This window comes from Centropristis striata, chromosome 20, assembly GCF_030273125.1.
Source record: "Centropristis striata isolate RG_2023a ecotype Rhode Island chromosome 20, C.striata_1.0, whole genome shotgun sequence".
NCBI classification, from domain to species: domain Eukaryota; kingdom Metazoa; phylum Chordata; class Actinopteri; order Perciformes; family Serranidae; genus Centropristis; species Centropristis striata.
In genome coordinates, this window is record NC_081536.1 from 20,925,214 (window position 1) to 20,941,114 (window position 15,901).

The 15,901-nt window shown below is 39.2% G+C and overlaps 1 protein-coding gene across 1 annotated transcript in view; it reads right to left on the reverse strand.

The window, feature by feature from the left end:
• The window catches only part of mrps5 (mitochondrial ribosomal protein S5), a 24,797-nt gene extending 12,631 nt beyond the window's left edge, over nt 1-12,166 (reverse strand). The window contains exons 1-6 of the mRNA XM_059359642.1: nt 12,031-12,166; nt 9,721-9,873; nt 6,990-7,115; nt 6,333-6,446; nt 5,279-5,398; nt 2,274-2,308 (exon numbers count right to left, since the gene is read on the reverse strand). Coding sequence (XP_059215625.1) covers nt 2,274-2,308; nt 5,279-5,398; nt 6,333-6,446; nt 6,990-7,115; nt 9,721-9,873; nt 12,031-12,079 — 597 coding nt within the window. The 5' untranslated portion in view covers nt 12,080-12,166. The remainder of the gene's footprint in view (nt 1-2,273; nt 2,309-5,278; nt 5,399-6,332; nt 6,447-6,989; nt 7,116-9,720; nt 9,874-12,030) is intronic.
• Nucleotides 12,167-15,901: the final 3,735 nt, after the last annotated feature.

The window sequence follows — 15,901 nt, forward strand, 5'->3', positions numbered from 1 at the left end:
TTTATGCAGGCAGGGGAGCTGGGGAAGACTATCAATGTGACACACACACACTACTGTGTGCATATGGAATAAACAGATGCAAATACAAAATGTAGAACACAATCGCACAATGCACACACATGAAAGCGAGCACCCTTAGATATGGTCACTGAACAAGAAACACACAAAAGCAGAGATTTCCTACCAGTGTGTGTGTGTTAGTGAGACAGAGAGTCTATGTACAGTGTGTATTTGGCTTGTGTGAGTGTCCCTGTGCAAGTTAATGTGTGTGTGTGTGTGTGTGTGTGTGTGTGTGTGTGTGTGTGTTGGGGACAATGTGTGTGTGACCTTGTGGCATTACCCCCATTAGTTTAGTACGGACGGTCCATTAGTGCTAATTGAATTAAGGTAAAATACAGCAGGACAGAGAGAGAATCTAAATGAACTGGCTCTGTCCGTACAGCTGATCTTATCACCCAGCAGCTCACTATTTAATCTTTTTCAGTTAAGGAAAGCAGAAAGTGTGTTTGGGATGTGCTCTGTCAGGACTGGACAGTGTTTTAGACTGCAGAATAGGTCTTTATTAAGAAATATGAATCGTTTTTTTCAGCACATCTCAATACTTTAGTAGAATCTAATAAAGTCAGTTGCCTTCAAAATACAATCTTTTAAAATTAAGCCTAGTCAATAACTTAACATGCTGATTGTTCTTCAGCTCTAACAAGCTCTGAATGTACAGCAATTACAACAAGATCTCCAAACCAAAGGACAGACAATTTGTAATGACACATATGATCATTTCGCAGCTTGCGGTACTGCGGATTGTTCTAAAAATTGCACATACGTCATGATGCCTACACGTATGGTTTGTGGTTGTAAAAAATGCTGCAGTTTCTGTGAATTTAGGCTACAAATAAATTTATAGTAAATAAATGTACATAAATGCCGGAAGTGAATATGTTACGAGGGTGACATGAGCCACAGATGTTACAGCCAGTAATAGCTGTCAATCATTACTACTACGCTAGCAAGATGGTGGAAGCAAAACGTAAATATAAGTTGTATTTTGAGCCTGTACTAACGCCTTTGGGTTGAATTTTTTATATTTGCTTTGTATAAACTATGTATAGCTTTGGGAATTGCTAAAGATGCGAGCAAAAACTGAACATTCCATTAACCGCCTTATCTCCCCACACTGCAGCCGCCAAATGACATGAAATTCAAAAATGAGCCATTATGCTTGTTCTGCAAATGTGCCTCCAAAACCATCCATGTGTACACGCCACACTAGATTTTCCACCATTATGATTTTCCTGAAAACTGTTATCCCCTCTGAGGCTTTCTGCATCATTGTTCTGCAAAGTCTCATCTAATCAGAGCGGTGATTCTCAGTGAGCGACCAGGCTGCTACTGGTTGGGTCACAAAGAGGTTATCTGACAAGAACTGATCATCCGTCCACTCCCCTGGGGGTTTCAGCTCATTGTTTAGCTGATACTGATGATATGTCATTGCAGTGTTAGCTGATAGTGATGATATGTCATTGCAGTGTTTCTGCTGCCAAATAAAACCACAATTTAAGTGGCCAAGTAAGTTATTGCAGGTTCAAAGCTGGAGCGCAGGACTTTTACATAGGAATGAGCATCAGTTACATTCAAGCTTGTTACATTCCGGCTTGCGGCCCTTCTGTGTGGAGTGTTCCGGGCCCTTCCTGCTTCCTCCAACAGTCCAAAGACATGCAGCTTTGCCCATAGGAGTAAATGAGAGCATGAAAGGTTGGTCTGTTTCTATGCATCAGCCCTGTAATAGTCTGGCGACCTGTCCAGGGTGCCTCTCGTCCAATGTCAGCTGAGATCAGCTGCCACGACCACAGGTCAGATTAGTAGTTAACGATAATGAATGGATGGAAAAAAAGGTTTCAATAAAACTGTCATAGAATTAGCGTTCTCAATGTGACAATTTTATGAGAGTTTAATATGTCAGAGTTTTCAATTGAACTGTTTGGTTTTATGTATGGACTAGTCTGACGCACCGGTTGTATCGTACTGTTAAGAATAAACATGGCCCTGTATACATTGCCTAAATTTTTGCCCTTTCGCTAACTTTACTCTTTATTTTGCCGGACCACATTCCCTGCATCCTGGGCTTAGCACCGCCCGAGATCAATGTGTTTAAAGAAATACAAAAAAGCCAGAGTATTCAGACTCCATTATCCCAGAATGACTACTGGTGCAGCTGTGTGGAATGATAATTCTGAGTAATTATTGAGAACAACATTCACTGGTTAGACACTCACCTCAATGACACGTGAATCAAAGTCCTGATAGGTTTCTGTAGCGAGAGGAACAGAAAGAAAGAAAGAAAGAAGTTAAGATAAAAGAGCTTTGACACACAAACACATTTGGCATACTGGCACACACACACACAAATAAACACACACACACTAAACAGATTAAGCCTGGCTCCTGCTAGCGTAACAAATACCCAGAAGCCCTTGCAGCAGTGCAACGAGTTGACACTTTTCATTGTCAGTGACCTCTGAAGGATGTTACCCTCCCAACAGCAGCCTGTTCACTTCTAACCAATTAACAACAAACAAAGGAGAGCTGACTCAAAGGCTCCAAGGAGAAAACACACACACACACACACACACACACACACACACACACACACACACACACACACACACACACACACACACACACGGGAGGTTAGCCCACCATCTGTAAGAAACTAAACCCGATCAGAGACAAGCAACCTAGTTACAGGTCTTTGCACATCACATGAACTAGTCCCAGTGTGTATCTGTATGTGAGTGAGAGCGACAGACACAGTGTGTGTCAGAAGAAAGTGATTGTACAGGCAGCAGAGAGTGAGAGAGTGTGTTTCATGGTGTGAGAGCTTGTTAGCACGGTGACAAGAGAGAGAGGAACTATCAAGAGCAAGAAATGTGAGGAGGATGCAAAAGAAATGACAAACAAAAAAAGAAACTCAATTCAAGAAGAGGGAGCAAAAAGAAGGAAAATGAGCTTTGTGACTACAGAGCCTCGCCCCTCGACTGTCAGCAGTTTGAGGTAAATGCCTAAACTCGATTCCGACAGCCATTACAAAGATTTAAACAAGTAATAAGGCTGGAAACAGGAGGCTAGCAGCTCCATCAGTGAATCAGGTGGAATTAAGCAGGTGTTCCTCAGGGTTCTGAAGAGTTGATTACACTGGAGATGCACCTCTGAGGCTTCAGAGACTGTTTACAATACAACACCACATCCAACATTCAAAGCCAAGGTACAAACCCTCCTGTTACAGGAAGAGGGGCTGGAACGATGGTGAGGAAAACCTGATAATGTCAGGTGTTGATACACTTATTTTCAGTACTTTATGTTGTTTTTCTACACAAAACTCACACACAAATAGATCCTCGCTATTATGAGCTTTAATATCCACAGTGGGAAAAGTCTGCTGATTTTCTTACTAAATCAAAGTCAGACAAACTCACAGGTCCTCTTTTAGTCTCCATCTGTAGTTTGCAGCCAGACTAAATCATTAGATTAGCCCAGTTTAAGTTGATTACTAGATAATAAATACAGTATATCAAAAGAACAACTGTAGCAAATGTCACTGGGACTGGATCCTCATAATGCATACGTTCTCTGTGTAGATTAGGGATGTCACAACATTATAATTTGGTTCCAAGTTATTGTGAATGTTAACTACAATTATCTATCTATAAAAGCAAGAAGTGTGTGTGTGTGTGTGTGTGTGTGTGAGTCTGTGTGTGTGTGTGTGTGTGTGTGTGTGTGTGTGTGTGTGTGTGTGTAGGGTATATCTCGCTGACCGTTAGTCAGACTGGCTAAGATTTCGTATGTGGCTTGCGCATGGCATGAAGGTGTGCATCCTCGATTTTGAAGATTTTTGAATTCATTTTTCAAAATATCATTATTTACATAGGACGTGTTGCGGCATTGTACACATTGTTTCCGATCGGATGCCTTTTAGGGGAGCTCCGCCCCATTGTATGATAGGCCTACACCTGGTCAGTAACACAATTCACTCTGAATTTCCACTCCTGACTCATCTCATCTGTAAGTCTATTTGGCCTACCGTTCTTTCAGAGTTTTAAAGTGCGCTACAAGGTTCGAGTTTCCAATAATATTCTAATAGTTTCCAGCGAATATCAATGTTCAATGTGTACGTGCTGGATGGTGTGCGTACCTTATGAAAAGTGTTTTATGGAGTTGCAGACGTTGTAGTGGTCTGCATGTAATGTGAAAATTGTGTTATTCGCGATTAGCGTGCTAAGCGGTGATTTAGCTTTATTCACTTCTTATGTTACATTACTATGTAATTCAGGGACATTCATGTTGCTTAGCGTAATGCCCATAATCATTTGATATGAGATACTTACATGCAATATAGTATAACAGCTAATTGGGTTCGTATATTAACACTACGCAAGAGTATTACACCTCATTGTACATCCCACTTTCACACACAACTTCATTTGGCCATAATTGAAAAATCTGCTTAATCTCTCACTATACAAATACAAACTTCCTACGGGCATTGCACTAATTATGTTAAAAATCAAAATTTTATCGGCTTAATGTGATATTTTTCGAGGGTGACACTACTGGGCTCATTCTTTTATGTGTAAGGCAACATCAGGCGTGACTTAAACATTACTTTCCTGACCAATCCACATTAGGAATCTAAAATATGGCAGAGAAACGGTATGGTCATGATGGATTCTTGTCCAAGAACAGAGAAGAAAAAACAAGAGTGTGTGGGAGGAAAGGGACGGATAGAGGAGGAGATGGAGGAGAGAAAGAAATAGGTTGAGTAGGTTGAGAATGAGAGGAGACTGAGTGTTAAACTCAAAGGAAATGGAAAGAATGACACACGAGATAGAGAGGGAGGGACAAAGAGGCAAAGAGGGCATGAAAGAGAGAGTGAAAAGTGTGAGAGAGAGAGAGAGAGAGAGAGAGAGAGAAAGTGTGTCAGAAAAAAGAAGACAGCCTCAGTGTGTGAGAGAGATGTCTTTCTAAATTGGGAAGTCGTCCCACTTGACACTTTCACTGGTCCCATTCTCATCTTCATCAGTCCTAATGGGCCACCGTACTGGCCTGTCACTCTCCTTCTCTCTCTCTATCACACTTAGAGTAGAATACCCCCTTTTAATCCTCTATCACTTCTTTTTCCATCACTGCAGTCATCTACAGCTGGATGAAATTTATAAATCTGGCTTAAGTGTCACAAACACACAGATTCACATGTTTCTACACTGTGAGAGTGTTAGTTTACCTCCGTTGGGTCCAGGGTCTGGGGGACCCAGGCTGGTGCCCCCCCAGGAGCTTCCCGTCCATCCTCTTTCCTTCTTGATCTTCGTCCTCCTCCTCTTCTCCCATTCATCCCTATGACGCACTGCAGAAAAACACAAGCAACACACGTGATGAACATCAAAGTCGCTATATGTCATTGTCCAATCAGCTGTGTAATTACTTTTAACAAATGAGATCACAGTGGAGACAAATTATCAGCTTCTACCTCACACCAGTGGCGCTTCTGGTGCTGAAAATTAAAAGGTTCCCTGTGGAGTTTAAGACCTTGAGTTGCACTAAGGAGCTGTTTTCTATGAGTGGGGCCCAGTTTGTTTGTTTTTTAAATCTCATGTATATGAGATGGACATGGATGTGCACAGGAGTGATGCAGCACACTTTCCTACTTATGGCTTCACACTAGTTCCCTGATCAAAAGGTGGTGGTTTCAGCCAAGATATGCTGCTATGTGCCACAGAAAGCAGTGAAGAAGACGACTATCACCTCGAAAATATGGATGTAAACAATGCAAGTCTGAAATGCATTAAAAACGATCAGCTTTGAAGATGTTTTATGTTGAAAAACACACAAGCAACACTTTTTTTTTTTTACATCAAACATATGAACATTGAGAATGTCCACTTTTATTCATAGTATTTCCCCACAGGTCACCCTTAAGACCTAATTTTTCCATACTTGTACTTCATTCTAGCTTTTGAAAGGACTATTTTCTCATAAAACAATTGCTCAATAACGTTTCTAGAGAGAACAAAAACATTGGAAGTCATTTTCCAATGTTTTCCTATGTAAAACTTTAAACCATCCTACAGTTAATAAAAACTAAGACATTTCTCCTGTTATCCTAAAGTTGGTTGACAATTCATGACATGAGTGATGTAATTCCTAAAATCATGCAGGCTTGTAGTGTTATGATCCTTGTTTAAGTACATCTGTGTGTGATTTATCACCTATGTTTATTGTGTTTGTCTGCATGACCAAAAAGTGTGCTCATGTTTTCTCAGAGCGTTCGGTCTCTGTACCTAGCTCAGCCCGCTTCTCCTCCTGCTCACTCTTGCCTCTTTGAGCCATGTTCTGCACAGTGCCATCCCTGTGAATCGGAATATTAAGACCAGGCCACAGGAAACCTCCACGACCTGCGGGTTAAAGATACGGAGAGAGAGCATCAAACATCAGGGAAATAGAGAACTCAAGGAGAGCATACACAGACTGAGAACGTCTCATTCTACAAATCTATATTTCTTATCCTGGTATATGGAGAACTGAGAGAGAAATGAATAACAACAAATTAACTTGTCATTTAAATTACACAGTAAAACCTTTATATAATTACTACATAATCTACCAAAGATGCATTTTAATCAATTGTCTCTGCAGGTTTCAGAAAATTAATTTAAAGAGATTAAAAACTTGCTTTGCATAAATAAAGCCCAGTGTCACAAGCTCAGTTTCTGATAAGCAGAAACATTTTGCATATTTGGTTTGCAAACCTCTAATAAAAGGAATAAAAAGAATGAGAAATTTTTGCACATCTTGACAAAGATAATAATGTAAACAACATAATTATCGCAGCTCGAAGGTATAGGTAAAACATTTAAAGAAATTGAGAAACATCTGCAGACAACGACAGAGAGACAGATGTCTGATGGACACAGACAGACAGACAGATGTTGTCTCACCTTCTCCGAGGTACTGTCCTCGGTTCAGGTCTCTCCTCAGTTTGCGTTTGGTTCTCTTCCCTCTGCCCTTCTTGCTTCCAGCACCCGAATCTGCCAGCACACCTCTCCACAACTCGTCGGCCGTCACTGTGGAAACACAAACACGAACAATCAAGCCTAAGCATGACTGCCTGTAAAGTGTGTATCTTTTCTTCATTTTATCTATTCATCCTCCATCTAAACAGATTTAAATCTTGACAAGGTGTTCTTTTCACCCGAGTTCATTTTCTCACCTACACTCCCACAGCAGATAGTTTAGCTCCACTCATTAAGCCAGAACATAAGAATGTCATTTCTTAGGCCTAATGCATCTGAATTTCGGCGTTCCATTAAAGCCGTTAGGAGGATGTATAGACTGTGGGGTCTGTAAGGGCCAGGAATAAAGATGTCCAACAAATGACATATGGGATCGCCTTGGGACTGTAATTAAAATACAATAAACTCTTAGTGTTTGCAAAGACTTGGCACCTTCAGTGGACTGCAGTATATTCAGATTCTCACCCATTTGAGAATGCAGCACATTAGTGCAAAAACCTGACAGTCAAAGTAAATTAGCACAGCCAAACTCTGTGAGTAAACATTTAAAGACTCTTCATGGAGAAATATGTGCCGAGTTGATGGAAAGTGACAGGTTGTTGTGTTTGTATCACAACACAAACTGCGAGTGAGACATGTTGACAGACACAAAACATTTAATTGTCTGAAGAATGGGAAGGCAGTGGTTGTGAGTGAATAAAATCAGAAAATAGAAAAGTTTGGGAGTTAAAGAGGGAGCAAGGCAACAAAAACTAGAAAATTTCCTCTGGGGAAATTCTGAAAGGGCCACGGGGATTACTGTCGGTGTGAATACACTTCTTCGGAGATTTCAAACAATTAATACTAGTCATGTGATACTATATTATATACAAGGAGCACACCTACAACAAGCATTCCTTTTCAAGTATTTATTTATACAGCAACCTATGCCCTTTAACCTCAAAATTTGTGTGTGTGTGAAACATGTGTATCTGGAGGAGTGTGTGCGCTTACGCGCGTATTTGTGTGTAACTGTAATCACATGAAAGGATCAAAGGCTTTGCGGTCGACCAATCAGAGCAGAGCAATCAATGGAAATTAACAGCTGTGGAATCTTCTGGCACAGTGACAGCTTCCAGAGGTGGACAGACTGGAATTTCTGGCCTCAAACAAAAAGCATTTTTGGCCAAACCATAATACCTATCATTGATCCGACTTCACTTTGAGCGTCCTGCATTCTTCCTGAACAGCTACATATGTTTTTTGTGAAGAAAAATGAAGAAATAGCTTTGTAAGAGCAATCTGAAAAACTGTTAAATATGCTTTTCTACAGAAATCTTCCTGCATTTTTAATATGGGAGTCAATGAGGCTGTTGGTGCGCGTCTGTGCGTCCTACGCCCAAACTATAACTCTGACAGCTTTACCAGAGGATTGTGAGTGAGAAGACAAATTTTCCTATGTTTCTATGTATAAATAATTTCTGTAGAGTGGAATTTGCGGCCTGGAGCGTAGTTTTCAAATTTATTTTTTGACAATATTTTCTCTCCCTCTGCACTCTGCGCGATGATGTCACACACTGTGACACGAACATTCCATGCAATACACACCCATTATAATCTCAGAATTTCTCCAAAAATGATCATGGTCATTGAACAGGGATTGATAAAAAACTATATGACCTATCCAAACGTGGATTAATACACCAATACACAAGACTTGTGTCTACTGTTTAAAGTTTAAATGGAGTCTCTAGGTGAAATTATGCCAGAGAAGCAGACATTTGAAAATCTCCAATTATTGTTTTGTCTTATTTGTCTTTTTCGCTCATTTTTTTTCGGCCGTCCCAATCACTTCAATGCAAAATTTTGGGCTGTTGATTTTGGGAAGCAATTCGTATTCCGTAGAGAAAAGTAATAGCACACCGGTCCCGATCAAACTGCACGTTTTGATATATAATTTGTTTAGTGGGACGAAATTGTGTCCGAAAGAGGAAGAAGAAAAAATCAGCTATTGCTGTAGGGGCCATGCTCGGTGCGATTGCCCCATGGCCCTAAAAAAGGATTGAATGTTTGACAGCTCCACAAATGTTCATTTAAAGACTGTAATCGAACCGACATGTTGTCCAAACAAGCTTTACACATGTACATCTGCATCTACCATAGGACCCTTAACAATGTGCAAAAATTAAATTAAGACCTGGACATTACTTATAACATCTCATTTAAAAACATGGAAATCAGTATGCTGCTATAAAACACAGTCCAGGTTTAAATTTATTATGAAGGTGATAGGTGCGGTCAAGTTCATAACTGTACAGGCTTGTCAAGTTCTTTCATATCAAACTGTAAAATAAACAAAAATTAGAAGAAGTATTGCTTAGAAAATAATTCTGTATAACCCATTTATTGCTCAACCTATGTTATCTGTTGATATTGGCCTATCAAACTGATCAGAATTGGCATTTTTTGTCTGATATGTTCCAATATGAAAACATGATGTAGAAAATTATGCTTGGGGTGATTTAGATATAACTTCATCTACTTTTTTTATTTTTAATAATTCTTATTTTAAATTATCAGCGATTGACTGATTCTGAAAATACAGTACTGATGTTTCTTTAGCCATTTATTTTATTGTTAACAATGGATTGTGGAAGTAATCCTTTCATACACTTACACTTATTGAAGAAGCTGTTATGCCTGGTTTGCTGCCATGCTGTTGCAGGGAACAGTGGGGGTGCAGGGTTTCTTTGGAGAGAGGCAGCAGAGACTCGACTGGCAAACTGGGAATAATGAACTGCTCCCACTACGGTACGGAGGGGTGCTGCTCCTGAAAGAGAAGATGTATCAAAGCTGCATTATGTGAAAAACCTCAAGTACATATAACATGCAAAGAAACACCTATGAATACACGCTTCACAACAGCAAACACCAGGCTTCAGGCTGGTACTTCAACTTGAACAACGATAAAGAGAAATATTTGGCCCTGACGGACTTTAAATTCCTCTGCAACTTCATCAACGGAAAATCAACATCAACCACATCATCAAAAATGCCCAACAAAGACTGGACTTCCTCATTGACTAAAGGGTTTCATTTAAAAAATATCTGCTGGTCCACTCCAAAAAAAGTCATCATAGAGAGCATCCTAACATCATCTTAGGGAGCATGGATAGTCACATTATAAAGATGGTAGAGCTCACGGTCAATAAAGCCTCCACTGAGACACCTACTGAAACACCTACACACACCTGAAACACTTGAAATGCATCATATCTGACCTCTGTGAGATACAATGGTTGTGCAATATTTGTATTCATATATTTATTTTTTAGACCTCTTAACTTATTTTGCTGTGTTTTATGTATAAATTGCACTGAATTTAGGATCTTCTACCTCAGTTTTGTTGCAATGACAATGAAGAGATTCTGGTTCTTTCTTTCATTCTCCCCTTGCCCCGTTTCCATTTATTGACCTTAACTGTTCTTCTGCTACGAGCCTGATCAGAATCTGAACTGCGAGTACAATTAGTCTTCTTCTGCCTCCATTGTCATGCTTGTTTTTTCTACTGTGCATACTTGCATGTGTATGCATTTTTCTTTCTTGTATGTGTGCATTGTTATATTCTGGTGTCTAATTGTTTTGTTCCTCTTATTTGCACTGAGCTACGACCCAGTACCAAAACAATTACCACCAGCATTGTTGCATGAAATTAATATAAGTACATTGTATCTAATGTCAGGCTCTATCCTTATAATGACTTTTCATTAGAAGATATTAAGCTGAACACAATCCTCTACCCATTTACACGCCACAGGCAGAAGGTAGACAGTGAGAAGAAAGTCCGATAAAAGAAAGAAAGAAAATGCTGTTTCAAATAAATATAATAAATATGCCGCATTAAAGCATACACGCAAGCAGCGCAAAACGAGTCTTAAGTTATGTCGTCAGAGTAGGGCTGGGCGATATGGACCAAAACTCATATCACGATATATTCAGGCTGAATATCGATATAGTATATATCCCGGTATTTTTATCGCAAAGTGAGAACAAATGGTAAGTCAAAGTCAAAGCCAAGAATGACATGTTGTAAGTAGTTTTACTGAAACCCTTTATTTAAGTGAGCATAAATGCTGTATAACAACAGGAATACCTTAAAAAAAAAAATCAAAGCTCCCTAAAGTGCACATTTAAAAATATAAAAATATCTTACATAAAAACAGGCTATAAAATAAAACAACCTTTTTCTGCAATAAATATATTTATATGAGAAAAGAAAAACGAACATTACAAAATAACTAAATATGACAAAACCTAGTAAGGGCAGCATTTATATATAAAGAAATTATATAAAAAAAAAAAACCTATATCGATATATGTCACATTTAAAAATATATTGATATATTTTTTATATCGATATATCGCCCAGCCCTACATCAGAGACGTCTGCATTCAATTTGATGCAGCGAATCGTTAAATTCACAAAAGACTGAATGGAGGTCTGGTGGGAGTAATACATACAACATATCAAGGCTACTAGGTGTTCATGTATGCGTATTATAAACAAAACTGTGTTAACCACCACGACTGACATGCCCATGCTTAGGACTATGATCACTATGATATAGTATATTATTTAGTAGTAGTATTTATATAGTAAAACGATTTCAATAACGATTAGAGATCATTAACACACACGAGTAACTATCAACCTGCAAAACAGCCACAAGACAGCTAATCAGTTTTGCTATAAAATTGAATTGCCATTATATTCCCGATTGCATGCAATACATATTTCTGATGCACTAAAATAAAAAGGTTATTTTATAGAGGCACTGCAGCAGCGAGCGGCTGGTCCCGGATCAGTAAACAGAGGTGATAGGACCAGACAGCCACATTTCTAAACACGAATAAGATACATATAGTAGATTACATAAATTCTACTATTTTAACGAAGCAGCGGAGGAAAAGAAAGAAAATTAATCACCTCCGACTGTGATGCGGAGGGCACAGCACACCCGTATGGACGCCGCCATGCTGGAATTATGAGGGGTCCTTCAGAGGACACCAAGGCGTCTGCAATGTGCCTGTTGAAAAATAAGGAACTACAGACGGGCTATTCTGATTTTGTCGACCTATTATTATTCTATTGCATTGAAGGGCTCAAATAAATAATGAACTTAATGAATTACATGTATTTAGTTTTTATTTTTATTTTTAAAAGGTACCATGCACGGTGTGTGTACACTATGATGAGATTCTTCAGAGATTTCAAACAATTAATACTAGTAATGTTATGATACTATATTTTATACAAGGAGCACACCTACAGCAAGCATTCCTTTTCAAGTATTTATTTATACAGCAACATATGTCCTTTCAACCTCAAAATGTGTGTGTTTGTGTGTGTGTGTGTGTGTGTGTGTGTGTGTGTGTGTGTGAAACATGTGTATCTGGAGGAGTGTGCGCATTTGTGTGTGTGTGTAACGAAAATCACATACAGTTACCTGTGTGTGTGTGTGTGTGTGTGTGTGTGTGTGTGTGAAGCATGTGTATCTGGAGGAGTGTGTGCGCTTACGCGCACATGTGTGTGTGTGTGTGTGGGTGTAACTAAAATCACATAAAGTTACCTGTGTGTGTGTGTGTGTGTGTGTGTGTGTGTGTGTGTGTGAAGCATGTGTATCTGGCGCGTTTCTTACGCGCGCATGTGTGTGTGTGTGCATGTGTGCGTGTATCTGTAACTGTAATGACATCAAAGGATCAAAGGCAATCAGAGCAAATATCAAAGGATCAAAGGAAGAGCAATCAACAGAATTAACTGCACATGTAGAGTGTTCCAGAACAGTGACAGCAGCCAGAGGTGGACAGACTGGAATTTCTGGCCTCAAACAAAAAGCATTTTTCTCACTTTGAGCATCCTGAGTTCTTCCTGAACAGCTACATAGTTTTTGTGAAGAAAAATTAAGAAATAGCTTTGTAAGAGCGATCTGAAAAACTGTTAAATATGCTTTTCTACAGAAATCTTCTTGCGTTTTTAATATAGGAGCCAATGGGGCTGTTGGTGCGTGTTGGTGGCACATCTGTGTGTCCTACGCCCAAACTATAACTCTGACAGTTTACCAGAGGATTGTGAGTGAGAAGACAAATTTTCCTACATTTCTATGTATAAATTATTTCTGTAGAGTGGAATTTGCAGCCTGGAGCGCAGTTTTCAAATTTATTTTTTGACTATTTTTTCTCTCCCTCTGCACTCTGGCGATGATGTCACACACTGTGATATGAACATTCCATGCAATACACACCCATTATAATCTCAGAATTTCACCAAAAATGATCATGGTCATTGAACAGGGATTGATAAAAAAACTCATTTTTTTTCGGCTGTCCCATTCACTTTATTTTTGGGCAGTTGATTTTGGGCAGCAATTCGTATTCCGTAGAGAAAAGTAATAGCACACCGATCCCGATCAAACCGCACGTTTTGATTTATAATTTGTAGCGGGACAAAATTGTGTCCGGAAGAGGAAGAAGAAAAAATCCACAGTATACCAATAGTGCTCGGGGCATCGTTTCGAATGCCCCGTGGCCCTAACTAACTTTAACAATAGTTTATTTATTTATTTATTTATTTATTTATTTATTTTATTCAAAAGGGACAATGCACAGTTAAAAACACAGCTGTTATTCTTGAATGCACTATACCATATTATAGCTTCCAGCCAATTTGTATTTGATAAATAATAATAGATTATAGAACCTGTTCCTAAAAAGTGAGTTAAGTGGGTTATTTAGAATATTTAACCATTTTAACCATCCCATTCTCTTTTTACTGCTAAGAATCACAAAACATCACTTCCCAAATCTTGTGTATTACCATTATATCACATTTTAACTTGCCATTTGTATGTTTACTTATGTATTTGTTGTCCACACAGAGAGAACACATGCGGGCAGCTGTTTCTGCTGTGTGCCGCAGGCCATCAATCAGCAGCCATAGCCTATGGATATGATTGCCACGCAACCGAGTGATTATCCACTGTAAGCGTCTCAATTTCACCTTATTCAAGATAATTTCCTCAATCTTACAGCTCCTTTTTCGCCAATATAGTGGAGAGCTGCAATCAAAGAGCTGTTGAAGAAAGGACAGCTGCCCAGCTGTGACACAGCAGGCGGTGGGAGTTGCTGCAGAAAAGAATCAGTGGCTTTCCTACGGTAACTTTTCTCCAAAATAATTGGCCCATAATGACAGCTTCATCCAGGGCTTTATGTAAAAAAAAAAAAAATGAGTCACTCTTTTCTGCTTTGTACAGTAGTGAGCGGAGGAGTGAAGAGAGGGAAATAATTTTTGGGAGGTAAACACAGTGCTGCAGGAGTTCAGTGCAACTCAAGTCAAAGTAAGAAAAGCTTGTCAAGGAAATGTAGAGGTGCAGAAAATGTTTAGTTTCTGTACCATTTGAGTGGCCTTCTTTCAAACCAGAAGGGTCATCTATTTATCTGTTACATTAAATATATTATTGCATTACACAACTGTACAAAGATGTACAGTTAGAGGAATATTTCTTGGAATCCAGGATGTTAAAGTCAGTTTAATTTTGTTCAGAGACAATGTTAGGTGATTGGGAGTTGAGTTCACTTCCCAGGTTTGGATGGACATGATTCACAGGTGCAGAAGATGATTATGCATCAGATTGGCAATGAAGAGCTGTAGGAAGCTAATAAAACTTTAAATGAATATATGGCCTTTGGAGTCTTTGGGTGTTTTGGTGACCATGGATCAGTGTTTTGTTCCCATTACAAATCAAAAAGCATTTTTAATTTGCTACAGCTCTGATTTGAGCCTCTGACTCACTTCTTTTCCATAGCAACGACAGCCGAGTCTCAGTGGAGATGCAGTATTTGCAGTTGTTTAGAGCTGGACCAAACAAACAGAGGGAACATGATTGCTCAGTAACAAACATGAAATAATAAAATCTGAATGCCATAACATAAACATATATGTATATGGAGAATTACCTTGGAAACTTGTGTGTTTTCATGTTGAGGAGCATTGATAAGATCATTATAGGCCCTGCACAGCTGTTTTCAATCAGAGCTCTGTGCTCAGGTTTAAATTGGATGGAGCTATGATGGGATTCAGTTGAGGTCACAAGTTTATTTCCTAACAGACCCTTCCCTTTTCATTTTGTCCTTTCAAAGCAGGGAAAGCACGGGTGTATTAATGACGGCCACATCCTATTAGTAAAGCCAATTCTTGAGCTCTGGCATATAGATTGCTTACTTGGGCTTTAATGGGATGGAGCCATTTTTAATGTTGTTATTTACACCTGTGCTTTTCCTGTTTATCAAGTCAAAATGTCTTCCATAAGGCTAGAGGTTTACTTGTTGTTTAACCATGTGTTAGTGCTGTGTAGTGAACAGAATTGTTCACATACTTGCCTGTCGGACAGTCTGTGGCCTTGAGGTAAGGGAATCGGGCTTGTAACAGGAGGTTTGAATCCCAGGTCAAGGACTGAAATTCCCTTGAGCAAGGGTGCAGTAACCTGCTGCCCACTGCTCCTAGCATGGTGTGTTCACTGGATTGTAAAGGATGGGTTAAATGCAGAGGACAAATCCACTGCTTGCTATTTCAGTGTGCTTGAAAACTGAATCTTAATCTAGTGTTACTGGAGGATCCCACTAGAGGGCCCACCAGAAAAGTCAAACCGTGTAGACTCTTCATCAGAAGTAGACGAGAAAACTTTAATCTCAGTAAGAGTTGTAATCTGTTTTGAACATGTCGTGTTGTGCGGTGGGCTGCCAAAACCTAAAAGGTACTAATAAAAGTCTTCTTCTTTTTTTCTTTTACATTTATATCACAT